We start from the raw sequence: 27971 nt of genomic DNA on the forward strand, positions 1-27971 counted from the left end.
TTAAAATTGGGCAATTTTAATATTTTTCTATCATAAAACTAAACGGTGAAGTTATATCATTGGTGTATCTATGGTTTTTGCTGCTTAAATGAATATTTTGACTCTTGTCATTAAATGTTTCAAATAGAGATGTTTTTATAACAAATGTTTCAATATAACCAAAGAATTCTATTGGAGGTATTTTCCTATCAAATACTGATAGAAATATCAGAACAAAATAATTGAATAAAATTTCTACTCTGCTTTGTTTTCTTAAGCTAATAATACAGACATCTTCAAATACCTAAATATATTTGATTTAATAAATCTCAGAATACACTTAAAATGCATTTCATGCCTTCTCAATGTGTTTCACCATGGACACTCACGAGGCTTCTTCATCATTCATTCATACATTCATCCATTCATTTATTTGAAATCCGCTCTAGAAACGTAAAAATCTCGGACTTAACTGATGAGTGATGCAGCACACTGATAGTCACTGTTCAGGTTCGAGAGAAGGACCATTTCCTTCTTTGCAAGAATTTGCAATAGATTTGAAAACAAAGCTGATCACTCCCTTGTTCCTCCATCACTCACGCATTATTTCAGCAAGTGTTTATTGTGTGCTCTGTGTCAGGTACTGGGCTACATTTTGGGAACAGGAGAGTGAGTGCTAACATGCTTTCTGACTTCAGGTAATTTCAGTATTTGTAGAATGACAATTAATTAGCTGAACCATAAAGTATGGCGACAAATATTTGGAGCACATACGAGTACGGTCATTCTTATACACACCAGTTCATTTTATAAATGTTCAAAAACTCATACCTGGCATTCTGGCTTTCATAAGTGATCTAATGTAAGCCCCTCTCCACAGGGATTGAATTTTAACTGCGGCCGTCGCTTCCTCAGGAGAATATTCTTTGTCATTTGATGGCAAAAGATATTTAGCATCGACCCATTCCGCTGTAAAGAGAAAAACAAATCCTGGACTGAAAAGCCATATTTAATCCCTTCCCAGATTTCAGTGATTTTGACTACTAAACCCCCGGACATACCCAAGGCCACAATGCTGGATTTATCATTATATTCAATGCTGCCTGTTGTCTGTTTCACAAGGGGAACATTTTGGAGAAGGGAAACACATGAACTAGTGGCACCTCAGAGAACTATTAGAGATTGCTCTGTGAAAAGAGATTTTCCTCAGAACTAAATGGAAGTGTAAGAATGCTGGGAATGGAGATTGCATGTGGGAAGAGGAGGAAATAGAGCAACTGATTTGGGGGATCTTCCCAGAGTTCCTTAAATGATGCTATGTAGGTGAGTGACCTTCATGTCTTTTAAGGATAGGAGCAAATTAAATAGAGAAATTCTGGTAGTTTTGGCAGGGGTTAGGAAGGATACCCAGCAGATCTTTGGAACTCCTTGATCTCCAAGACAGCCCAGGCAGACCTTTTCAACCACCACCACAAAAACCTGGAGCGCACTCTTCTCCAAGTATGTATCTCTGTGGGGCTAGAAATTCCATGGCCGAATATTTAAAATTAATCAGTACCTAAAGAAAGGTCCTCTAAGGAGGAATCAAGTAATTCCGCATCCAAGAACATAGCCCGGAATGCAAATTTGAAGTTTGAAAGAGGCTTTGCCAGTTGAGCTTTTTTCATTAAACGCCATAAAGAAACATAAAAAACCTGTAAAAGATAAAATACATTTATATATTTCTGAAACCAAGAAAATGCCAAAACCTGGCCATACAGTCTTAATGAAACTTTAGGTATTCTAAAAATAAAAATGTAAAAGACATTTTTCAAATATATATACAATCTAACAGAATACTCTTTTTTGTTTTTTGTTCTTTTTTTTTTTTTTTTGGTACTTGGAATTGAACCCAGAGGTGCTTTACCACTGACCACTGAGCTACATCTCCAGCCTTTTGACCTTTTTAATTTTGAGACAGGGTCTCACTAAGTTGTTGAGGCTGGTCTTGAACCTATCCTGTATCAGCTTTCCAAGTCACTGGGCCCACGGGGGTGCACTCATGCCCAGGTAACAGAAGACTCTTAGAAGCCTCACTTGCCTAGGAAAAGACCCAAATGATCATTTTCTTATTTCTAATTTAATAAAACTTAATTATTACCATGATGCTTCTAATACACATTCTATCACATGTTGAGAAGATACAGAGCAAGATAAAAAAATCATGATCCATGTACTTTAGCAAGTTCAACACCATACTTCATTTTTAAAAGATGCCAGCCATTGAAAGACATCACGTTTAATATGGTACAAAACAAGAAATATGTTGCTTAGAGTTTTTATCACTTTCTTATCATATAGGTATACTTATTTCATGTTGAAAAAGTTCTTACAGATATATTTAGTGAAGGTGTTTAACAAATGTCACATATGTATATAATTATCAAAATATATAACGGAGGTGTTTTGTTACCAGAAATGTCTCCCTTTTTGTAAGGGATGCATGCACACAGTAGGCCCAGGCACAGCGTCATGGGCAGCAGGGATGCTGACTAACCATGCCCCTACAGCACGGTCGCTCTCTCCTCCAGACTATCATCTAACCTGTCAGTGACGGCAACTGACTAATCCTTGATATGGTGACATTCTCTGAGGATTCCAGCCAGTCACTTAATTTCCATGTATTTTCAACAAGGTGGTCAGGGAGTCATCTTTCCTAGAATTGACAGCTAGCTACCTTAGGTATGAGTTAATGACTCTGTGAATATCACTGTCCAGAAAGTTGTTATGATTTATAAACGTGTAATCCAGTTTAACATACCCTTTGACCAATAGCCATGTTATACAGTGAGGATTTAACCTTTGAGAATAATCTTGGACCCATTGGTCCTAAAATATGCCATAGGTAGAATTGATAGAATTCCTGCTAGTTGGAATGGCACATGAAAGGTTAAGTAAGAAGTCACCTTGGAACAACAGTGTCTATCTATCGAGCGAAGACCAATGTGTAGTGCTATGTTTGGATCATGACAAGCATTTCTTGTATATTAATTATGCCCTAGGTAAGTGATTCACATCTAGGAGTGATCTGCTTCCAGTAAGTTTGCCAGGTAAAATATATTACACTGAAGAGGCAAATACACATTTAAAATAAGAGACCCCACTCCTTAAAGTATTTACTTTAGAAAACATGATTCTAAGCTCCTTCATTCTTTGAAATACATATAAATCTTTTCTTTTTTTTAATTTTTATTGTAAACAAATGGGATACATGTTGTTTCTGTTTGTACATGGAGTAAAGCATACCATTTGCGTAATCATACATTTACATAGGGTAATGATATGTGATTCATTCTGTTATTTTTTCCTTCCTCCCCACCCCTCCCACCCCTCTTTTCCCTCTATACAGTCCTTCCTTCCTCCATTCTTGCCCCCCCCACACCCCCCATTATGTGTCATCATCCGCTTATCAGTGAGATCATTCGTCCTTTGGTTTTTTGAGATTGGCTTATCTCACTTAGCATGATATTCTCCAATTTCATCCATTTGCCTGCAAATGCCATAATTTTATTATTCTTTATAGCTGAGTAATATTCCATTGTGTGTGTGTATATATATATATATATATATATATTACAATTTCTTCATCCATTCATCAATTGAAGGACATCTAGGTTGGTTCCACAATTTGGCTATTGTGAATTGAGCAGCTATGAACATTGATGTTGCTGTATGAAATACATATAAATCTTTTTAAAAGGTAAATAAGCCTCATCCAGCTTTGAATTCCAGAAAGGTTCTTCAAAATGTTGTCATCAAGGAAGATAACGCCCCATCTTCCAGTTTCTTTGGGAGGGAAGGAGTCTGACTTCGGTGGGTACAATGCTCAAGTTACAAAACTACCCTTGTCTTAAAGATGGGGGGAAATTCATTTTCCTTTTCATAAAGACAATTAACCAACACAGCTGGACACCCCTGATACTAAGGGAATTTAGAAGGAGCTATGTGTGGCAAATGGGGCCGTTGGCTCTTTTTACTTGTTGTTTATCTCCAAGAGTGTGTATGTAGCGGGCTGTACCTACTTGACTACATAAAAAGATGTGGGTTTTTTTGTCTTTGAAATTTCTTATTTATTGTGATGTGCATCACACTCTGATTTCTTCAATGACAAAAATGTGTTTTTCTCTTCTATCTTTGTAAGGAGGTCTTCTAGGTTGGGGAGATTTATTTTCAATTCTTTCTTCAATAACACTTGAATTTGAATAATGGATAACATGAATCTTTTTACAAGTATTTTTTGTTATATGCATGTACTAAATATGGCACATATTATTTACATTAAATTCAAATTTAACCACATGTTCTCTAGTTTTAAAAACTTTTTAGTCTTTCTTTTTAGTTATACGTGATGGTAGAGCGTATTTTGACATATCATGCATACATGGAGTATAACTTCCCATTTTTGTGCTTGTTCTCTATTTTTCTTTGCTAAATCTGGCCATGCTGCCCCTCACCCTTGGGGTATTTGGAAAGGTCTGGAGACATTTTTTAGTTGTCACAACTGGATGCTACTGGCAACTGAATAGTGGAGACTTGTGATGCTATTACACATTTGCCTGCTCAGGACACAGTCCCATAATAAGAATTATCTGGCCTAACGTGTCAATACATTAAGGTTAAATGCAGGGATTTTAGCCACGTCCAGTGTGGATGAGGGAAGAGCTAACTGCTGGAGGACAATGGTACCGACAATAAATCAGTTAATTACCAATAAACTTATCTAATCCATAAACACACAAGAGCCAATACTCATTTCAAGTGGGAAGGGGCGTGATGGATTGGTCCATACCACATCTGGCCTCTAACAACGTGGAGTAGCCCACCACTCCTTTATTTATGAGGGGCCGGACCAGGAGGGGCTTCTGTGGGGAACAGGAAGGGGTGGAGTTATGGGAGACATTTGTTTAGGGAAACTAACATATCCCCAGACGGTAAGCCACTCCCACACAAGGCCACCTACTCCCTACTCCCCGGCAGTCTAGAACAGTCTCTTATGGCTGCCAGTTCCTGGGAGTCAGGCCTCTGTATCCCATGGCTTGACCAAGTCTGATTGTGCTAGACATGGACAGCTCTCCACAGTTAAGAAATGCAGACAAATGCCCACTTGACAGCCATGCAGCTGGGGGTGTACAGGTCCACGCCTGCTCTCAATCTCCCTCCTCAAGAGTCCACCAGGAAGTCCCTGTGCTTTATTCCTCCAGGCTGTTTGTGAAACCAGAATACTACTCAGTCCTGGCAGAGACACATGTTTTACATGAGAGAAAGTTAAAGTCCCCAAGGGCCCCCATTTATCAATGGGGAAAGAGTTGATGGTCAAAGCCCACAGTCTCCCCATCCTTCAGTGGGACCCTCCTGAGGGACAACCTGCGGCTTATAAGGATTATTGAGCCCCAATATCCATAGCAGGAATGACTGCATTCTTTAACCAATTTGTTCCTCGTTCTCATTCTGTTCTTTGCACTCCCTCATTTCTTCTTTCTGAAATCGCTTCCCAAATAAATTACCTCCATCCAAATATTTTATCAGGTTCAGATTCTGGAGGTTACCTAAGATAATGTATTTCCTTTCAAACACAAAGCTCCTCTTCATGAACGTCACATCTGGGACAAGCTTACCCTGAAGTGCTGAGTCGTCACGTCTTTGTCATGGAGGGGCACAGGGTAGTGAGCCATTTGTAGATCCTTCAGAGCTACAGATAATTTAGCTTTGTCTCTGAAATTAGCAATCACATTTCCAACAGCTTTCAAAATAAGCAGAGCCTGCTCTGTAAATCGGTAGCTCTCCTGTAAAAATGAAGAATTATGTAGGAGCCATCTTTGAATTTAAGTCTAATTAAGTTTACAAAAAGTTTACAAAAATTCGCTTTCTGGGGGGGAAGCCAAACCTTTACTATGTGGTTGACTCAGTAGCTATTTGTGCTGCAGAACTTACTTGATCAAGGTCTTTTCACTAGCTGCGGTGGACTTGGTGACACATACCAAGGAATGCAATTCTTACCAGAGTGGGACTACACAGGAGGGACACCTACCTACCTTACCCTGGAGGTCAGGGACGATTTCCCCACAGTATTACTATGCAGACTTCATTCTGAAGAAATTAGTCTGACAAAAAGCCCAGTGGAGTTTGAGGACTAAGGGGCACAAAACACTGTTGGGAGAGAGTCATAAAAATCAGAAAGGCAAAAGGGTGCGCTAGCTCGAGCTCAGGACCCCCTCCAGCCATCAACTCTGAGGAAACAAGAAGAGCAAGAGGGAGAGAGGGGTTTCAGAAAGTAATTCACTTTAAAAAAAAAAAAATCTGAGACAACCCCGAGGTGTTGGAAGACTGTCTTGGTTGGTGCTTGGTGGGTGGTGGTGGTTGCCTGAGTAGCAGGTGCTGGGAGGCCCAGGAGCGGAGCCAGGCTGGAGGGGAACCATGAAGTCTGCTTTCCCCCTCCCAGGGCACACTGCGCGCGGGGCAGTCTTTGCTTCTTGGTTGCCTGCAGAAATACTGAGGGTTGGTCCAGCCCGTGTGCCTGGACAGCATAGATGGCTGGCTGGGGTGAGAAGCCGATGCTACCTCAGTGCATTTACCTCCTGTTCCCTCTTCCAAATCCCTGTCTGAAAAAAAGCTCATCACAGCCACGCTTCCCCTTAGGGGGAACGTATGGCCAGGACAAAGTCTGGTTAAGCAGCAGCATTGAGAATGATGGCTCAGGACTCTGAGGAGCTTGAGTCTCCCTACCCTGGAGTCAGTCTGGCCTCTTTTACGTCTTCAGTAGAATCAAAGAGCAATGGGTACTGGGCTCAAGTCCCAATAATCTTTACAAGATACAGAAAAGGTCCATCCAAGGAAACATGAGCTCACACACCAAAACAATCCCTAGGGAGTTAAATAACCTACAGGAAGACAACAAACTAGATAATACAGATCATCTAAAGTCAAATTATTCTAAAATGATAAGAATATGAAATAAGCAGGATGAACATAGTCCCAGAAATAAGGGACACCTGCATATAAGATGGACTGGCTAATGTTCCTTCTGTGCCTGAAAAAGACATGGTGTCACTGAGATGGCACAGAGAAGAGAGTGCATCCGTGAGTGAGGCAGGGAAGCTGACCTTGAACTACGCTGTTGCTACCAGACTTGCTGGCTGGCAGAGAGACTCCCATTAGTACAGGCTGTTCATTCAGGGTTGGTTCTCCTTTGTTTTCATTTTTAGGGAGGAGTTGTTAGAGGTGAGAAAGTGTCAGGAACTATACTGTGGGGAAGGTCATATTCTAGGCTTCCCCCAATGCACGTGGGCAGAGAGAGGATATCTACAGCAGAGAAGACGTCAGAAGAGGTGCTGGCCCTGTTTGCCTGGTCAGAGCAGAGAAACAAGAGAATGGAGAAGAGACCAAGAAAAAGAAGTGATAGAACCTTCCATGGGTGCTTTGCCTTCTGAATCCCAGATTCACACTCCAATTTCTTAGGCCAAGGAAGGAATGAAAGGAGAGGAGATCAAAAAATTTAAACCATATTAAGCAGGATGGTGCTGACTGTTTATTTGCCAAGAGAACAATGACATGATGGGATCTCCCAGAGTAGTCAACGGATGTGAAAAAGGACTCAACAGAGAAGAGGTCAGGAAAACTTACTTTATTCATATATCTAACAGTTTAGACTGTCCACTATACAAATTGCACTTAAAGTCTATTTCATGAAGCATATATCAAATAGTTTAAAAGGGAAAAAAGGGGGTAAGTTAAATGAAAAATGGAAATAGATTCCATTCAAAATCTTTGAAAATAAAAAAACACACAAAAGGCAGTTGCTAAGATATTTACCGGCTCAAAGTTGGGCAGCACCACATCTTCATCCCCAATGACGAAGGTCACCATGCTGCAGACGTGTATGGCGTGTCCCACTGGGGAGTGCACAGTCAAGAGCAGCATGTGTCTCCTAAAGGGAATGGGCACCGTGAGGACCAGTGCCGCCTTGGCTGCCTGTTTGCCTCCGTTAGTTAAGCAAGAACAACTGGAAACTCAAACTAGGACAAAGGTTACTGTGGCATTGATTTTTATTTTATTTTATTTTTTTACATAGATGGGCTAAAGACCTTTGAATCTTTACTAAATTAAAAAAAAAAACTCTCAGAGATCATGGAATACACATTTTACTAATAGGACAAAAATAGTTATGCTAAATGACAAACTTGCACATGCTGCAGATATCTCCCACACACTCCAGCTACATTGTGAAAGACTAACTTTGATTTTTCCCTAACAACAACAACAAATTATGCGAGCATAGGATTTTGTCAATGTTATAGTCTTTTTTCTAACAAATGCACATTTTATGTAAGTTAATTGCATCTCACCTACCAGCTGCAATGTCACTGAGAACAGGGGCATTCACATTGATGGATTAGGGGTTGTGGGATGGGAACTATGACCACAACTGAACTCTTTGCTAATTCTCTGTTCTTGGTTGTGTCAATGGTTGAGTATTAGGAGTAACTTAATTTCTGGGAGAATCTTTCCTCCCCAGAGTCTTTAGGATAGACATGAGAAATAGTGAAGTTTTAAAATGCATCACTTTCTGCAAATCCTGAATGCTCACCATATATTATTTTAGCATTTGATTTTGTTGTGTAAGCTTTGCCTTTTGCATAGGAGCCATTGGTTTTTATTGATCACATAGAATTAGCATGATTGATCTTGGAGGGGAAATGCAAGTGAAAATATTTATTTCACCTGAATAAAATAAAATATTTATTTTACCTGAATAAAATTCAGGTAATACTCTGAATTTTATTTACCAAAATCAAGAAGCCATTTTCCTTATGTATCTTCTTTACAATGGAATGTGGGATGTATTTAGCCAGCTTTACCTTAATTAAAAATAACAGCTAACAAAAAATAACGACACATGGAACTCTAGATCAGTAGGGAGAGATGCTCTTTCTCATCTATGTTTAAATGGAATCAAGGTTCTTGTTAAGGAACATAATAAGACTTATGAGAAAACAAATGAATTTCTTGGCTAATTAATTTTAGAAACTGCTGGTATAAATGAGTTTGGGCAGTTTTCTTTACCAAATACATTCCCAAAATCCTTGACAATGATGAATTTTCCAAAAGAGTGTCCCATGTATGGCTTTTTTATCAACATATTCATTCATGGAGTATTTCCCTCAAGAATCTGAATGGTGAATTTTGAAATTGCTTAGGGAACCAAGATCTTGGAGTTCCTACTGTTCACTTCTTTATGAGTCAGCAGTTTAAAGGGCTTCCTAAGATGCAAGTGTGGGGAACCCAAGATAGTCCCTACCCGACAGGCAGGCGCAACATGGCAGCCTTGGCGGCATACGTGTGGATCCTCAGAAGAAGGCTGCGTGGCCTCAGAGACTTCCAAGAAATCTCCTCAGCTGTGAGCAGGCCTGGCTCTATGGGAGGGCTGTCTTTCATTAAGGCTGTAGGAAAAGTGAAAATAAAATGAAATTTGGATGTGAAAGTATAGTTGACCTTCGCCTCTACTGTTTTTTGGCCAGTAACAATATAAATAATGGTAACAGGGGCTGTCTGTAGCTCAGTGGTAGAGTGCTTGCCTAGCACATGTGAGGCACTGGGTTCCATCACATAAAAGTAAATGAACTAAATAGAGGTATTGTGTCTACAACTGAAGATATATATTAAAAATAAATAGTAGTAACAACTCAAGATATGAGAGATATTCTAAAAACGTACTTCAAGTAGACAATTATTGGAAATAAAACTTAGTTGGAACCATGATCGTCCCCCTTATTCTGTCTGCTTCCTCATTATCTTTGCCTCAGGTGAAGAAGTCAGGATGAAAGGATGACAGGCAGGTGTTTGATTGCAGTGGACCATCACTTTTATAGCCTTTATGGCAATAATTATGATACCTTCTCAGATGCAATGTAATAGAAGGAAATACCTAACCATCTGGGGCAGTAAGGGATTTCTCAAAGATGGTGTCAAAGAAAATTAGAGTAGCCCATTGTTCATCTAAATTTGATTCTCAGTTTTTGAGTTTATGTTGAGATTGAAAGTAATTAACAAACTTAATAACAAGTTTTCCTCTTAACATGAATAAAGAATATGGACTAGTTTTCACCAATGACTAAGGACAAAATATTTTTTGCCCTATATCCAGAAAATACTCAAGTCTACAACATGACCTGAAATGTTCTAGGACGTGGTGACCTAAGAGATATCAGGTAGTTAGACATATTAAACTCAGGTCACTAAATTTTGGAAAGTTAATTATACAGGTATTAATTGGTCACCTGCTGTTCACTAGACTCTACTGAAATGACTGGCAGCACCCTGATAGAAAATTAACGTCCTTGTCCTCTGTGTTGGCAAGACTGTCAATAGTAAGAATTCAGTATATAGTTATTGAACACCTGCAGTACTAGGTACCAATGAGTTCAAGGTAAATGCTTTAACAAAACAGGACACAGAATTAAAGAATGATGCTTTTGTGTGTGCAATGTGTTGGCCTTGAAAGGAGCGGGTACAGCCAGTCCACCCACAGCAGGAAGACAGCAGACTGGAGTGCTGGGCATTCACTGTGGGAAGATAAGAGGCTCATTTCTAAGCTTATGTCTAATTTCTTCTATCTCTTCATTACATTCAGGAGCATGGCCATCAGCTGAAAATGAATGAAGGTAAGAGTGGATGTTAAAAATTTGAAAGTAGGGACTTAAAAGGCTGAAACAGTAATGGGAGTGGAGAAGAAGTGAACTTAAGAAACGCTGGCAGTATTTGTAGTTCCTGTGGAGATTTGAGTTCCTCAGTGTGAAGTGGGGTGGGGCTAGTCAGGTTTTTGTTTGTTTGTTTATTTTGTTTGTTTTTCTTCTCCAATCATATTCCGTTACTCTGCTGCAAGCGTGGGTTGGGAATAGAGTTAAGTTTAACCAGAATTGGGATTATTATTAAGAAATTAAGATGAGAGAGGGTAAGAGACAGTGTGTTTAGGGGATGTGCAAAGATATCATTACAGTGAAGGGCCAAAGAACTTTTGCTGGAAGTGGAGACATAAGGACACAAGGAGATTGGTGGACAGAGAAGAACTGGTAGAGTACATGAATGGAAATTCCAGTAGGTCAGGAATTGTAGGATTGGGAATTCTAGAGAGTGAACTTGAGGGTGGGCCGGGTATCAAGTGAGTGCTTGAATCAGACACAATTGAGAGGACATTTCAATGGTAAATACAGTTTACAGACTAACCATGAGTGTAGGAGGCTGTATTAGTTTATTTGATGCTGGGTACTTTAGAAGGAAAAGAGGATTACTTATCTCACAGTCTGAGATGCTGGAGAGACAAAGATAATGGAAACTGGCCATGTGCAGAAAGGGCCAAATTGGGGGCTGGGTGACAGGTGACCTCCATTCACAGGAACCCACTCTCATAAAAACAAATTCACTCCATGGAACTAATCCTTTCTGAGGACAGTGTCCCCAGTGACCTAGTCTCTTCCCACTAGGTTCCACCTCTTAAAGGTTCTTCTATCCTAATATCACCACATTAGGCACCAAGCCCCCGGCACATGGACCTTTAGGGGATGAAGCACATGTGGACCGTAGCAGGAGCCAAGATGGAGTGGAGGAAAAGATCATTGGGATTTTTGAATAAAAGAAGAAAGAGTTCATGATTTCAAAAGATGTTGGAAGAATAAAAAATAATAACAAGAAAAATAGGAGGTGAATAGACAAGTGTGGCCAGGAGAGGAGCAGGTGGCAGGAGGCACAGTCCTCAGTGTCATGGAGGGACAGCATCAGAGGAGGGGGCCTGGGTTTCCTGAATGACTCTTGAGGAACTCAGGGAAGGGAGGAAGCTTCTTTCATGGCCTAAATATCTTACTGCGTGTTCATTCGCTGCATGTGCTCTGCACATTTGGACAATCATTCAGAGCCCTCTTACCTCCGGATTCCCCCCAGCGTACCAGTGCAGAAAAGCAAACCAGGAGCTCGATAGGTTTTAGGCTGTCCACAAACAGATAGTAGGATACACGTTCATCTGAGAACTGCAAGAAATTAGATGCCAATCATTGTACTTATTACCAGTTCATCCATGCTATTATTTTCTAATTCTAATGACAACATATAGTATAATATCTGACATTTGAAAGAAACTCACTTCACTCTAGACATCACAGTAAGCACTTTATGAGTTTAATAATATGGAAAACATCCTACTGGATGCATGCTGGCCGTAGTCTGTAGTGGTTGGGTCTGTAGGGACCCTGTGAGACAAACCACTATATGAAAGAGAAGCAAAGCCTTCTACATGGGTAAAGAAAAGGAAGTCCTTTTTTCCTTCTTTTCACAAGATATTCAGAAATGTACTCATTGCTTGCTGGTGCCACAGACTGGGTTTTTGTTTTGGAGGTGTAATACAGTGCTGAGCAAAACCAAAACTTCCCTGGAAACTATTGCAAAGGCTACTTGCTTACGATCTCAGTGCCTACATTGCACTATATCCCTAATTAAGGATGAAGACCTGAATCTTGCTTTCAGAGTGGGCAACCAGCTACAGAGCACCTCTCCAGGAATTCTCAAAATGTTTTCCTCTGCCTGCTTGTATTTTTTATTTGTTATGAGCAATAGGAGAAAATATTTCAAGGACTTCTTACTTCCCCTGCCTCTGTATAATGCTCATGGACATGCGGGATTATCATTGGAGGCTTGAATGGTTCTTGTTTCAGTGCAATTTAGTCTCCCAGGATACATTTCATAGAGTGTCCCCCAAATTCCACCCTAAGTAAGGTTTGTTAACTCATTAAACACTTTCTTATTAAGTTTTTACATCATTCCATGAATAGTCTTGCAGTAGCAAACAAAAGCAGTCTTTCTGAAGACGCTAACATCACCTGAGGGGCAGGAAGGGTGCAGAGAAGGAGCCAGGCAGCTGGAATGGGTCAGAAAGTCACACGTGGGTAAGTACAGAGGTGACAGAAAGCATGAGGTCCTGCTAGTGGACCCTGATGTCATAACCAGGGAAAGTCAAGGATATCTGCTCTGCTCTGCAGAACTTCTAGACATTAGCTGGATGAAGGAAATAAGGATGGAAGCAAAAGTTTCGAGACAGAGTGAAGAACATGGGAATATATCCCTCAAACCAGACAGAGTAGTGAAAATGTGCTTGTGGTTGAGGAACTGCATACTCTTCAGTAAATATCAATTAAAACCAAATATACTGAATTTATTTATGCATCTCTTTCATTTATTCACAAATCAAATTTTTATTTCTGTGAATTTGTATCATACTGAAGCTCCATATTTAACCACTGAAACATAACCAGATGTGGATCACATTTAGGAACTGCAGCTAGTGGAGTCTTATTGCTTTGATAAGGGCTGAAAAGTTTAAAGACACTTGAGAAATCGGAAGGTGTTTCTGCTAGTGTGATTCTACTAAAAACTTAGGAATACAAAGGTAAAGTTAAGAGATAATATATTTACCTTAAACTCTGACTTTTGAAAATTAAGGCAATAAGAACTTGGCTTGTGAAATACATATATATTCCTGAAAAAATATTTATAAGAGGTTATTTTCATCATATGAAAAGACCAGTGCTATATGTTGAGTTTCTTAGAATCAAAATGAAATAATTAGAGACAGAAAGTTAAATATATATATATATATATATAAATATTTATAATATATATAATATAAATATTTATATATATATAAAGAGTATTGAATTAATTGCCCTAAAGGAACAAAAATGATTCAGTGAAAAAGTTATGGGTATTTTAGCAAACAAATCTTGAGAAGAAACTGAAATTGACTTAGGATGAATTTGGCTCTTAATGTTTGTTCTATGTGAATAATCAAAACATCTATTTTTCTCTTTAAAACTTTTATTCCATATACCAATACCTAGCTAAATATGGCTTAACTCTTATTTTCTTTCGTTTCTTTTCTTTTTTTTTTTTTTTTTTTGGTGCCGGGGATTGAACTCAGGGGCACTCAACCACTGAGCCACATACATCTCAGCTCTGTTTTGTATTTTATTTAGAGACTGGGTCTCACTGAGTTGCTTGGTGCCTCACCATTGCTGAGGCTGACTTTGAACTCTCCATCCTCCTCCCTCAACCTCCTGAGCTGCTGGGATTACAGGTGTGTGCCACCGTGCCCGGCGAGTTAACTCTTTCTAATGATAGCTAAGAATTAATAGTCAATATAACCATCATATTAAATACAAAAATATATCCTAATGTAAATTTGCATAATAATTCAGCTAAGGATTTATCCACCACAGTAGGGTCTGATGATCCCCATCTGAATACTTACTGAAAACATACACAGAAGTCGTCAAAATCTAACCATATTTCTTTAGAAATACCATTATTTATTGTTACAAGTTCTTCCTGTGATTTTTCTTGTATTTCCATTATCTGACTGACAGCATCCTTTTCCAAACCAGTACCATCCATTTGATGGGCATCACTCAATCCAGGGTCTATTTGTTCATCTGTTCATTTTTTGGGGAGAGGGGACATTTAATGAGATAGTCATTTACTTACATACTTCAAATTTATGGAGACACATCTCATACACTAAGGAAACTTGATCATAAATTCTATGCATATTAGTGTTCAGAAATTTTGAAATCATTGATAAATTTCTGAACACATTCTTTAGAAATTGTGAGGTTAGAACATCAGTTATCTTAGGTATTTGAAATCTGCTCTAGACAGACATATTCACATAACTGAGGAAGGCTCAGAAAACAAAGGAAAGTGAAAACTGGACAGCTCTATTGCCTACGATGGATTTCAGTAAGCCATTTGATAATTCCCGATAGTCCACGAATTTGTGTATTCTTGGGTATTTATCAAGCATTGTCATACAGTTTTTGTAGAATTCTTGGACCCAGATTTTATGTATCTGCATGCCACATGACATTTTTCTGGATCTGCATCCTATTTGAGTCTTGGTTCACCAGCTGAAGATGACGCAGGCTTCAGCACTTTGACCAGGCTGTGCACACATTGGAAGGCATGGACTGTATGTATAGACTTGCAATCAGATCCTTTTCATTTTTAATTTGAATTAAACATTAAATTAAATAAGTAAAAATATCTCATTTTTTCTAGCTCAGAGCAAATTAGACTAGAAAAATCAGAGGAGATGCAGAAGTGAAGGGAGAGCTAAGCACTGTTGAGGAGAGACCCTTGTGTGCTGCAGTGTTCACTGGGTTAAAAAAAAAAAAAGCCAGGAAAAGATTAACCCACCTTTCCCAAGTATAATTTGTGATGAAGTATTACCCTGTGAAATAAAAGGGACATATTAAGAAGTGATTTTTAATCCAACAAAACACTACAGCTACCCAAAGCATCGAAGTTGTTAAGTCTCCTTAACATTTCTAGAAAATTGTACTAGAACATATACAACTGATAATTTGTTTTTAATCTTCAAATTCAAAAGATGTGAATGCAATTAAATCATCAGCTGGAGGTTTAAGTTTGTGATATTAAAACCAAATATATGCATTTATGAAAGGATTGAACCTTACAACAAAAGTTAAATTAAAACAATGATATCCCTAAGTGGACATATTACTTGTCATGAGACGCCTGCCATAAATAATAGAGAAACCGAGATTATGAATGTCAATTAGTGTATGGAACCCAGAAAGGCTGGTTTCACTTACAAAAATGGTTCCTGACCATTTTAATAGAGAAATTATATTGAATTCATATGTACAACTCTGTTTTCTCTGGAACACAATTAAAATAAGTGTAGAAAAATAAAATGGTGTAAACTCTTATAGACTGCCTATGGGTAATGTATATAGTTTGACTGATGTCAAGTAAAGGAAGAAATAGTAGAGTAGATATAACAGGCTACTGAGTGCTAGTCTGAAGCACGTCTATCTTTAATAGAAGATAATGGAAATGGATTGATAGACTGTATAAGGAACTCCACTTCTCTCTAATCCCTTCTGGTTTTCTGCCTAAAACAGACACTGGGAATTTCCTCATGGAGAAATTAAGTGAGAAATCCCTAGATCTGAATTCACAGAAGTGTGGAAAGCAGCAGAGCTTACTGTACAGAAACCAGAGGATTTAAGTGAAAGTCCACAAGCTGAGTGTTGAGACTCCAAGTTCCTCTGTGCTGCTTGGCACTGAGCTTTGACATGGATGGATACATACATGGTATATCTTTGTGGTTCTCCCAGATGGAGATCAGGGGACTCTCAAGTGTAGAAACTGACCCAGAGTCAGGGAAAACCCAGGGATATTGACATTTGGAGCCAGCCTCTCCTCCAAATCAAGCCCATTCATCCCTAATTCTCCTAAGCTAAAGACACCAGTTGACAAGCTGAGCTGTGTCACAGGCTGCGACCTTTCAGCAGCTCTTAGCACCTTGAATTCCTTACGTATTCATGCTCAATAAAGTGTCCTTGGACAGTTGAGTCAAGATTCTTATATGAAAAATATAAATTCATGAGTAAGGGTGAGGAGATTCATAATAAAACAGAAACAGTAACATAGGGAGCATTATAACACACCTAGGGAGGTTTATAGTTTTGCTCCTCTAGATACTTTTCTTTGGAGAACCAGCCCTGGAGAGTTCTTCCTTGTGAGCTATTTCAGCTCAGCAGACTTGGTTCTAGAGGACCAGGGCATGTGCAATGAGTGACTGCAGGGGACCGAAAGTTTAAAAAGTGGATCCCAAGAAGATGAAACTCAAGTCATTGTAACAAATAGGTCTCTTTTAAACATCAAGGTGTATCCTAGAACACTTCAGTAACAAAAGATTTGGTCTGGTCTACTGAGGGATATAGCTTGGTAGGGAAGTAACTCAGTAAGGCCTGTGAATGGAAATGTCCCCAAGCCACAGTCTGCTTTAAAGGGTAATAAATACAGATGAGTGAAGAACAGCAACAACAAAAAAAAAAAAAAAAATAGGGGGCATTTAAAAAATAATGATAAAATAATGATATCAGAGATATTGGAAAGGGAGGAGGATATTCAGCTATCAAAAAACTATATAAAAAAGAGAATTCTATAAAAATAATACAGAATAAGGGAGAGTTCTTAGAAACTGGATATAGGACAAAGTGAAGCAAATGCAATAAAAGGGTTAGACAGTAAAATGAATACAAAAGACAAACTATAAAACTTTAAGAAAAAGATGGGGAAACCCCTTGATCCTGGTGACACTAAAAATACAGGCAACAATAGCAAAAAAATAGATAAATTGAGCATCAAAATAAAAACAAAACCTACATCAAAGGACACAATCCACAGAGTAAAACCATAACTTACAGAGTGAGAAAAAGTACTCGCAAATCGATGTATGATAAGTATCAAAAATATATAAAGAGGTTGTTTTCAAGAGGGCGGCTGCATTTCACGTTACTCCAGGACGCAAGATTCAAAAGAGGAGATAGTGAGAGACTTGGGACCAATTCAAAGCCGCTGGGTGAGTCTCTCCCATTGGGGAGGCATCCCGGATGGGGCAGTAGCCCCGGAATGCAGGGAACTTTGTGAAGTAGAGTGGCTCGGCGAGACGCCCCTCCCCCCACAGGAGCGCTAAACACGGACAACTGGGAGCATCGTAGAGGAGGCGGCTCAGCACAGCGCTTGGACTCGGAGCAACCACTGGGGCTCCAGACGGCTGCCTCAGGAGGAGCTGCGTGGCGAGCTGTTTGGACTCAGAACAAGCGCTTCTGAACACCGGGGGGTTGCCGGGAGGAAGAGGAGGAGCGCGGCGGGTCGCTTGGTCTAGGAGTGACTGCATCAGAGCCACAGGCGGTTGCCAGAGGAGGAGCTGCGTGGCGAGCTGTTTGAACTCAGAACGACCGCTCCTGAACACCGGGGGGGTTGCCCGGAGGAAGAGGAGAAGTGCGGCGGGTCGCTTGGTCTAGGAGTGACTGCATCAGAGCCACAGGCAGTTGCCAGAGGAGGAGCTGCGTGGCGAGCTGTTTGAACTCAGAACAACTGCTCCAGAACACCGGTGGCCTGCCTGGAGGAGGAGCGAGGTGGGTCACTTGACCTAAGAGTGACTACATCAGAACCACAGGCGGTTGCCAGAGGAGGAGGCGAGTGGTGAGTTGACTGGACTAAAAGCGACCGCTCCTGAACACCGGTGGCCTGCCTGGAGGAGGGGCGCGGTGGGTCACTTGGTCTCAGAGTCACCGCTCCTGAACACCTGGGGGGCTACCCCGAGGAGGAGGAGGAGGAACAGGGCGGGTCACTTGGACTTGGAGTGACTGCCTAGGGCTACGGGCGGTTGGCGGGAGGAGGAGACGCGAAGTGAGTTGCTTGGACTCCTAGTGACTACATCGGAAGCTGTCCGGAGGAGGAGGTGTGTGGCGGGTCTCTGGGTCTCGGAGCTATTGTACGGGGCTCCAGGTGGCGGCTCAGAGGAGGGGCCACATAGCCAGGTGATTAGGTGCAGAGCAGGGTCCCAGGAGCTAGGCGGGTTCTTGCTGGAAGAGCTGCACAGAGACACGCCTAGGGGCAGAGCGAAGTTTCCAGGGCTGCGGGCAGATTCTCTGGGAGAGGCAGCCCAAGGAGACTCGCCTGCGGAGGGTGAGGCTCCCAGGTCCAGGACGTAGGTCTGGGCCCCTGGGAACATTGCAGAGGAAGACAGCCCAGCCCAGGTGGTAGTTGTAGATTGAGGGGAACCTCTAGGAGGGCAACTGACCAGCGAGACGTCCCCACCGAGTGAGTCTTCCCTGCCAGGTGAGGTTTTCCCACAGGGACGGTAAAACCAGAGACACAGGCACAAACAGGCCTTGCCTCAGCCCGCAGTCTAGTTCCCCGTTGGATGACCATTGGTCAACAAGTGGAGGCACCTCTGCCCACTAGCAGGGAATATACACCACCTGAGGGTCACCACCCCTAGAGAGGCAGCTTCTTTGTGGAGCTCTGCATTATCAACCTCCTCCAAGACTTCAGGCTACTGAAGGATAAGAGGGGATATACTAGCAATCTTCAGGGACATTATAAGTCGATAGAGGAAATCTGCAATATCTTAATGACCTACTGATTCCTGAACAATATGAGAAAACAAGGGAAGAAAATGCCCCAAACAAATCTAGATGTTACATCAATAAAATCCAACAACAGCATGGCAGAAGAAATGACAGAAAGGGAGTTCAGAATGTACATAATTAAAATGATTAGGGAAGCAAACGATGAGATGAAAGAGCAAATGTAGGCATTGAATGATTGCACCAATCGACAGTTAACAGAGCAAATACAGGAAGCAAAAGATCATTTCAATAAAGAGTTAGAGATACTGAAAAAAAAACCAAACAGAAATCCTTGAAATGAAGGAAACAATAAACCAAATTAAGAACTCCATAGAAAGCATAACCAATAGGATAGAACACCTGGAAGACAGAACTTCAGATATTGAAGACAAAATATTTAACCTCGAAAACAAAGTTGAACAAACAGAGAAGATGGTAAGAAATCATGAACAGAATCTCCAAGAACTATGGGATATCATGAAAAGGCCAAATTTGAGAATTATTGGGATTGAGGAAGGCTTAGAGAAACAAACCAAAGGAATGAACAATCTATTCAATGAAATAATATCAGAAAATTTCCCAAATCTGAAGAATGAAATGGAAAATCAAGTCCAAGAGGCTTATAGGACTCCAAATACACAAAATTACAACAGACCCACACCAAGGCACATTATAATGAAAATACCGAACATACAAAATAAAGACAGAATTTTAAAGGCTGTGAGAGAAAAGAACCAAATTACATTAAGGGGGAAACCAATACGGATATCAGCAGATTTTTCAATCCAGACCCTAAAAGCTAGAAGGGCCTGGAACAACATTTTTCAAGCTCTGAAAGAAAATGGATGCCAACCAAGAATCTTATACCCAGCAAAACTTACCTTCAAATTTGACGATGAAATAAAATCATTCCATGATAAACAAAAGCTAAAAGAATTTACAAAAAGAAAGCCAGCATTACAGAACATTCTCAGCAAAATATTTCATGAGGAAGAGATAAAAAACAAAGAAGCAAATCAGCAAAGGGAGGAATTATCCTAAAGGAACTGTCAAATAAAGGAGGAACCAAGATGTGTCAAAAATTTTAAATATGAACCAAATGACCGGTAATACAAATCATATCTCAATAATAACCCTGAATGTTAATGGCCTGAATTCATCAATCAAAAGACATAGACTGGCAGATTGGATTAAAAAGAAAGATCCAACAATATGTTGCCTGCAAGAGACTCACCTCATAGAAAGAGATACCCATAGACTAAAGGTGAAAGGATGGGGAAAAACATACCATGCACATGGACTCAGCAAAAAGCTGGAGTATCCATCCTCATTTCAGATAATGTGGACTTCAAGCCAATGTTAGTCAGAAGGGATAAAGAAGGACATTTCATACTGCTTAAGGGAATCATAAATCAGCAAGATATAACAATCATAAACATCTATGCCCCAAACAGTGGCTCATCCATGTATGTTAAACAAATCCTTCTCAATTTTAGAAACCAAATAGACCATAACACAATAATACTAGGTGATTTTAACACGCCTCTCTCACCACTGGATAGATCTTCCAAACAAAAATTGAAGAAAGAAACCATAGATCTCAATAACACAATCAATAAATTTAGACTTAACAGACATTTATAGAATATACCATCCAACCAAGAGCGAATACACTTTCTTCTCAGCAGCACATGGATCCTTCTCTAAAATAGACCATATATTATGCCACAAAGCTAATGTCAGCAAATACAAGAAGATAGAGACACTACCTTGTATTCTATCAGATCATAATGGATTGAAGTTACAAATTAATGAAAGAGTAAAAAACAGAAAACTACTCCAACACCTAGAGATTAAACAATATGCTATTATATGATGAATGGATAACAGAAGATATTAGGAAGGAAATTTAAAAATTCTTAGAGGTAAACGAGAACAAAGACACATCATATCAAAATCTCTGGGACACTATGAAAGCAGTACTTAGAGGAAGATTTATTTCATGGAGCGCATTTAATAAAAGAAGTAAAACTCAAAAAATAAATGACCTAACACTACAGCTCAAAGCCCTAGAAAAAGAAGAACAGACCAACACCAAAAGTAGTAGAAGACAGGAAATAGTTAAACTGAGAGCTGAAATCAACGAAATTGAAACAAAAGAAACAATACAAAAAATTGACAAAATAAATAGTTGGTTCTTCGAAAAAATAAACAAAATTGATAAACCTTTAGCCACACTAACAAAGAGAAGACGAGAGAAAACCCAAATCACTAAAATTCGGAATGAACAAGGAAATATCACAACAGACAAGACTGAAATACAAAACATAATTAGAAGCTATTTTGAAAACCTATACTCCAACAAAATAGAAAATTTCGAAGACATCAACAGGTTTCTAGAGACATATGAATTGCCTAAACTGAACGAGGAGGACATACACAATTTAAATAGACCAATTTCAAGTAATGAAATAGAAGAAGTCATCAAAAGCCTACCAACAAAGAAAAGTCCAGGACCAGATGGGTTCTCAGCCGAGTTCTACAAAACCTTTAAAGAAGAGCTCATTCCAATACTTCTCAAAGTATTCCAGAAAATAGAAGAGGAGGGAACCCTCCCAAACTCATTCTATGAAGCCAATATTACCCTGATTCCTAAACTAGACAGAGACACATCAAGGAAAGAAAATTTCAGACCAATATCCTTAATGAACATCGACGCAAAAATTCTCAACAAAATTTTAGCAAATCGCATACAAAAACATATTAAAAAGATAGTGCACCATGATCAAGTGGGTTTCATCCCAGGGATGCAAGGTTGGTTCAACATCAGGAAATCAATAAATGTAATTCACCATATCAATAGACTTAAAGTCAAGAATCACATGATTATTTCGATAGATGCAGAAAAAGCATTTGATAAAATACAGCACCCCTTCATGCTCAAAACACTAGAAAAAATAGGGATAGTGGGAACATTCCTTAACATTGTAAAGGCCATCTACGCTAAGCCCATGGCTAATATCATTCTAAATGGCGAAAAACTGAAAGCATTCCCTCTAAAAACTGGAACAAGGCAGGGATGCCCTCTTTCACCACTTCTATTCAATATCGTCCTTGAAACTCTAGCCAGAGCAATTAGACAGACCAAAGAAATTAAAGGGATACGAATAGGAAAAGAAGAACTCAAACTATCCCTATTTGCTGATGATATGATTGTATACTTAGAGGAACCAGGAAATTCCACCAGAAAACTTTTAGATCTCATAAGTGAATTCAGTAAAGTAGCGGGATATAAGATCAATGCACATAAATCTAAGGCATTTTTATACATAAGCGATGAATCTTCAGAAAGAGAAATTAGGAAAACTACCCCATTCACAATAGCTTCGAAAAAAATAAAATATTTGGGAATCAATCTCACAAAAGAGGTGAAAGACCTCTACAATGAGAACTACAGAACACTAAAGAAAGAAATTAAAGAAAACCTTAGAAGATGGAAAGATCTCCCATGTTCTTGGATAGGCAGAATTAATATTGTCAAAATGGCCATACTACCAAAAGTGCTATACAGATTCAATGCAATTCCAATTAAAATCCCAATGATGTACCTTGCAGAAATAGAGCAAGCAATTATGAAATTCATCTGGAAGAATAAAAAACCCAGAATAGCTAAAGCAATCCTTGGCAGAAAGAGTGAAGCAGGGGGTATCGCAATATCAGATCTTCAACTCTACTACAAAGCAATGGTAACAAAAACGGCATGGTATTGGTACCAAAATAGAAAGGTGGATCAATGGTACAGAATAGAGGACACGGACACAAACCCAAATAAATACAATTTTCTCATACTAGAAAAAGGGGCCAAAAATATGCAATGGAGAAAAGATAGCCTCTTCAACAAATGGTGCTGGGAGAATTGGAAATCCATATGCAACAGAATGAAACTAAACCCATATCTCTCACCATGCACGAAACTAAACTCAAAATGGATTAAGGATCTCGGAATCAGACCGGAGACCTTGCATCTTATAGAAGAAAAAGTAGGTCCAGAGCTTCAACATGTCGGCTTAGGACCAGACTTCCTCAACAGGACTCCCATAGCACAAGAAATAAAAGCAAGAATTAATAACTGGGATAGATTCGAACTAAAAAGTTTTCTCTCAGCAAAGGAAACTATCAGCAATGCAAAGAAAGAGCCTACAGAGTGGGAGAAAATCTTTGCCAATCATACTTCAGATAGAGCGCTAATCTCCAGAATCTATAAAGAACTCAAAGAACTCTACACCAAGAATGCAAATAATCCAATCGACAAATGGGCTAAGGAAATGAATAGACACTTCACAGAAGAAGATCTACAAGCAATCAACAAACATATGGAAAAATGTTCAACATCTCTAGTAATAAGAGAAATGCAAATCAAAACCACCCTGAGATTCCATCTCACCCCAATTAGAATGGCGATTATCAAGAATACAAGCAACAACATTTGTTGGCGAGGATGTGGGGAGAAAGGTACACTCATACATTGCTGGTGGGGCTGCAAATTAGTGCAGCCACTCTGGAATGCAGTGTGGAGATTCCTTAGAAAACTTGGAATGGAACCACCATTTGACCCAGCTATCCCACTCCTTGGCCTATACCCAAAGGACTTAAAATCAGCATATTACAGAGATACAGCCACATCAATGTTCATAGCTGCTCAGTTCACAATAGCCAGATTGTGGAACCAACCTAGATGTCCTTCAATTGATGAATGGATAAAGAAAATGTGGTATATATATACAATGGAATATTACTCAGCCATAAAGAATGATAAAATTATGGCATTTGCAGGCAAATGGATGAAACTGGAGAATATCATGCTAAGTGAGATAAGACAATCTCAAAAAACCAAAGGACGAATGATATCGCTAATAAGTGGATGATGACACATAATGGGGGGTGGGAGGGGTTAGTGTTGGGGTTGGAGTTGGGTTTAGGGAGGGGGGCAGGAATGGAGGAAGGAAGGACTGTATAGAGGGAGGGGAGGGGTGGGAGGGGTGGGGGGGAAGGGAAAAAATGGCAGAATGAATCAAACAACATTACCCTACGTAAATTTATGATTACACAAATGGTATGCCTTTACGCCATGTACAGAGAAACAACATGTATCCCATTTGTTTACAATAATAAATATATATATATATATAAAGAACTTAAGAACTTTTACAAAGAACAAAGGTAACAACAAAACCCCCAAGCAACCTGATCAAAAAACAGATAAAAGTGTTGGGCACATGCCTGTAATTCCAGAGATTCAGGGGCTGAGGCAGGAAGATTCCAAACTTGAGGCCAGCCTCATCAGCTTAAGGAGAGCCTGTCTCAAAAATTAAAAAGAGCTGGGGATGGAACTCAGTTGTAAACTGCCCTGGGTTCCATCCCTAGGACTCCCCCATGAAAAATAGGCAAAGGACTTGAATACTCATTTCTCCAAAGAAGATGCACGAATGGCAAATAGCACGCGAAAAGATGTTTGAACTCGCTACTCATTAGGAACACTCAGGATCTGTTGAAGGGACAGCAGCATGGTGTAATCATTACAGAAAAGAGGATGGTGGCTCCCGAAAGGGTTAGCATGGGATTCAGAAATTCCACTTCTAGGCATTTCCCACAAAGAACTGACAGCAGAGTCTCAAAGACAGGTGTATCACACCATGTTATGGAGGCCTGGTCTGTGACAGCCCAAAGGTAGAGGCCACCAAAAGTCTCTTGAGGGATATATGGATATTCCCAATGTGGTGTATGCATAGAATGGAATATTATTCAGCCTTCAAAGGAAAATAAACTCCTAACACCTGCCACGAACAGGATGATACTAAAGGAAATAAGCCAGTCACAAATGCAAATAGTTTATGATTCCCCCTTACATGTGGTACCTACAGCAATCAAGTGAATAGAGATAGAAAACAGAGAGGGAGTTTTCAGGGATTTGGGAGAAGAGGAAAGGGGAGTTGTTGTCTGGAGAGAAAGTTTAAACTTTTAAAGATGAAAAGTGTTTTGCATATTGGTTATACAACAATGTGAATTTCTTCAATGCTACTGAACTGTACATTTGAAAAAGTTCAGATGATAAATGTTATGCATATTTTAGCACCGCTAAACATTTTTATTTGGAATCTAAAGTTAAGGCAAATAGAGGAAAAACAAAAGGGAAAAAAATCAAGTATATTGGAGGATAAATTGAGAAAGGGGTGAATATAACCGAAAATCAAGAAAGCAGAGAAAATAAGAAGAAATACTCAAGGAAACAACATAAGAAAATTCTTCAGAACTGAAAATCATGACTTCCCAAGGACCTCACAGAACACCCCAGCAAAATTCATGCAAAAAGAGACCCAAACCCAGGACAATCACTGTGAAATCATACTACACCAAGAAAGAAAAGATAATCCTAAAACTTTCTAGAGTGGGGCGGCAAGTGGCATACGCATTAAGAATCAGAATGTCACTTGCATTGTCAAGAATGCTTGAAAGTGGAATCAGGGATTAATGAGACCTTCAAAATTATGAAGAAAATGACTTCCAAACTGGAATTTCATATTCTGCCCAAATATCAACCAGGTGGGAGGGTGGAATACAGGCACCTTCAAGTAAGCAAGTGCTCATAATTTTTACTTCCCATACATCTTATTGTAGGAAGTACTGGAAGATGTACTGCATCAAAACTAGGGTATAAACTAAGAAAGAAAGCATGGTCTCCCTAAAAGGAAATCCATCAGAGAAGGGAGACCGAAGGAAGTCCCAGGAAGACAGGTGCCAGTCATCCGTTTTGTGCTAAAACAAGAAATCAGAGGAATCCAGGAGGTGATGTGTCCAAGACAGAAACTGACATTTATAGAATAGTGGATGGGTTGAGTGGATTATAGTGGTTAGAGGAATTTTATATTTTTTGGAGTTTGGGAATAAGTTTAAGAGATCTAATGTGCCACATTGATGGAGTGCCAGCACCCTAACAGAGCAGGTTCCTGCTCAGAGCCACCTGAGAAAATTAAAAAGTCTGAAATAATCAGTAAAAGATCAGAGACAAAGCTAAAAGTTAGATTTAAAAAGTGGAGCAGCTGATGGGTCTTCCAGGCCTGATAGGAACTGGAACTGAACAACTGAAAAAGGTCCCAATTCTTTATTTAAGGGGGAGGATGTCAAAGGCAGGGATAAAGGTTCAGTGGGAGGAGTTTTGTTTGGGTGCTTGTTTCCCTGTGTGGCAGGGGTCTTGCAATAAACAGGTTGATTGGTGTTTGGCAAGCTGCACGCATCTCAAGAAGGCAGTACTTGAACTTAAGCCCTGAGCTAAGACAGGGCGCCACTTGAATCAGGCTTTCTCAAACCAGTGGATTCTGACTGGGAGCTTCTAAGAGCAGGCTTCCCTGCTTAATGGCTCTGTCATTGCCTAATTCAGACACATGATTCATAGATGGCTCTCAGCACCACATGGTGAGTGTAATTAATAGTAATGTATCATTAAGCATTGTTTAGAGAGTAGTTTTTAAGTGTTTGCACAGCAAAAAAATATGTTAAGCATGTTGGTTAGCTCAATTTAGCCATTCGATAATATATACACATTTCAGAATACCATACTGTACATCATAAATATGATATTTTGTTAATTAGACATAGATTAGAAAGAAAGAGACAATAAGAAAGTGAAAAAGATGAGAGAAAAACTTGGATAAAATATACACAACACATATAATTAATAAAGGGTAAGTATTTACATTGCACAAAGAATCTCTATGAATTAGTAAAGCAAAATATTATAACCTAGAGAAAAGAGAAAGTAGGCAAAAGACAAAAGCAGGCATTGCACAGAATCCCACACAGAAATGGCAGTCAGCATACAGAAAGATATTAATCACTTTATCAGCTAAATAGAAACTTAAAAGAAAATAAGCTACTTTTTCTTACCAATCTGCTTAATGAAAATTGAAAATAAAATTCACCATGCCCCTCTGAGGCTATAAGGAAATATTCATACATTCTGGCTGCAAATGCTGAATAATGCCAAGCCTACAGAGAATATTGACAATAACCATAATAAAAAATTCCAATGAAATTTTATTTGTTGATTAAATAATACCACTGCATGTATTTCATTTACAGGAGCATTATTTATGGCAACAAAAGATAGGAAAGGACCCAATGGTGCATTTACAGAGGTTAGTAGGAATAAACTATGGTTCATTCACACAAAAAATATTATTCAGCTCAGAATGAAGACATTACTCAGGTGTAGATTAAAATTATGACCAGTATATAAAAAGTAGTTTAAAATTGTTTGTTAATATTTGGATAAAAAGGAAGTTGTGGAATATTGTGTTTTTGCATGTGTATTTCTTTCCTTTCTTCTCTTTTTTTTTCCACTATGAAACTGGGATTGAACCCCAGGGTACTTTACCACCAAGCTACATTGTCAGTCTTTTTTTTGAGGCAGAGTCATGCTGTGTTGCCAAGGTGGGCAATCCTCCTGCCTCAGCCTCCCAAGCAGCTGGGATTACAGGTGTGCACCCCTGGACCTGGGTTATTTCTTTGCATTTGCATAAAGAAATTCTAACAGTTTCCCACAGAAGATTGAAGATGGAGAGAGACATATATGGAAGCATGCATACACTTTTTATTTTTGAAAATGTGACTATATTTCCTATTTTATGCATAAAACACCCTTTTACACCTTGTATCTTGACAAATATCGTGTAGTACTAAATGTTGGACAGTATGCAGAAAAAAGAAAACTTGTATTCAGTGCTGAGAGAAGTAGGTATTGGGACACTCAGACTGGAAGATTGCTTGGTATTTTTTGTATGATTAAGCAATTGAATGCTCCATGATCAACTGATTATATTCCAGATTCATATGTCACCGGTTGGAAATGGAATGGCCCCCAAAGGCTCATGTGTTAAAAGCTTGTCCCCCAGTGTAGCAGAGATCAGA

The 27971-nt window shown here is 39.4% G+C and overlaps 1 protein-coding gene across 4 annotated transcripts in view; it reads right to left on the reverse strand.

The window, feature by feature from the left end:
- Adgb (androglobin) overlaps positions 1–27971 on the reverse strand; it is a 171154-nt gene that overhangs the window by 70443 nt on the left and 72740 nt on the right. For all 4 annotated transcript variants that reach the window (XM_047558383.1, XM_047558381.1, XM_047558380.1 and 1 more), the window contains 9 exons: positions 15253–15286; positions 14309–14489; positions 13474–13537; positions 11933–12035; positions 9314–9455; positions 7828–7942; positions 5634–5801; positions 1538–1673; positions 811–948 (listed from right to left, as the gene is read on the reverse strand). In XM_047558383.1, the coding sequence (XP_047414339.1) occupies positions 811–948; positions 1538–1673; positions 5634–5801; positions 7828–7942; positions 9314–9455; positions 11933–12035; positions 13474–13537; positions 14309–14489; positions 15253–15286 (1081 nt within the window). The remainder of the gene's footprint in view (positions 1–810; positions 949–1537; positions 1674–5633; positions 5802–7827; positions 7943–9313; positions 9456–11932; positions 12036–13473; positions 13538–14308; positions 14490–15252; positions 15287–27971) is intronic.

The sequence above is a fragment of the Sciurus carolinensis genome, chromosome 7 (genome assembly GCF_902686445.1).
Source record: "Sciurus carolinensis chromosome 7, mSciCar1.2, whole genome shotgun sequence".
Taxonomy (NCBI): Eukaryota; Metazoa; Chordata; class Mammalia; order Rodentia; family Sciuridae; genus Sciurus; species Sciurus carolinensis.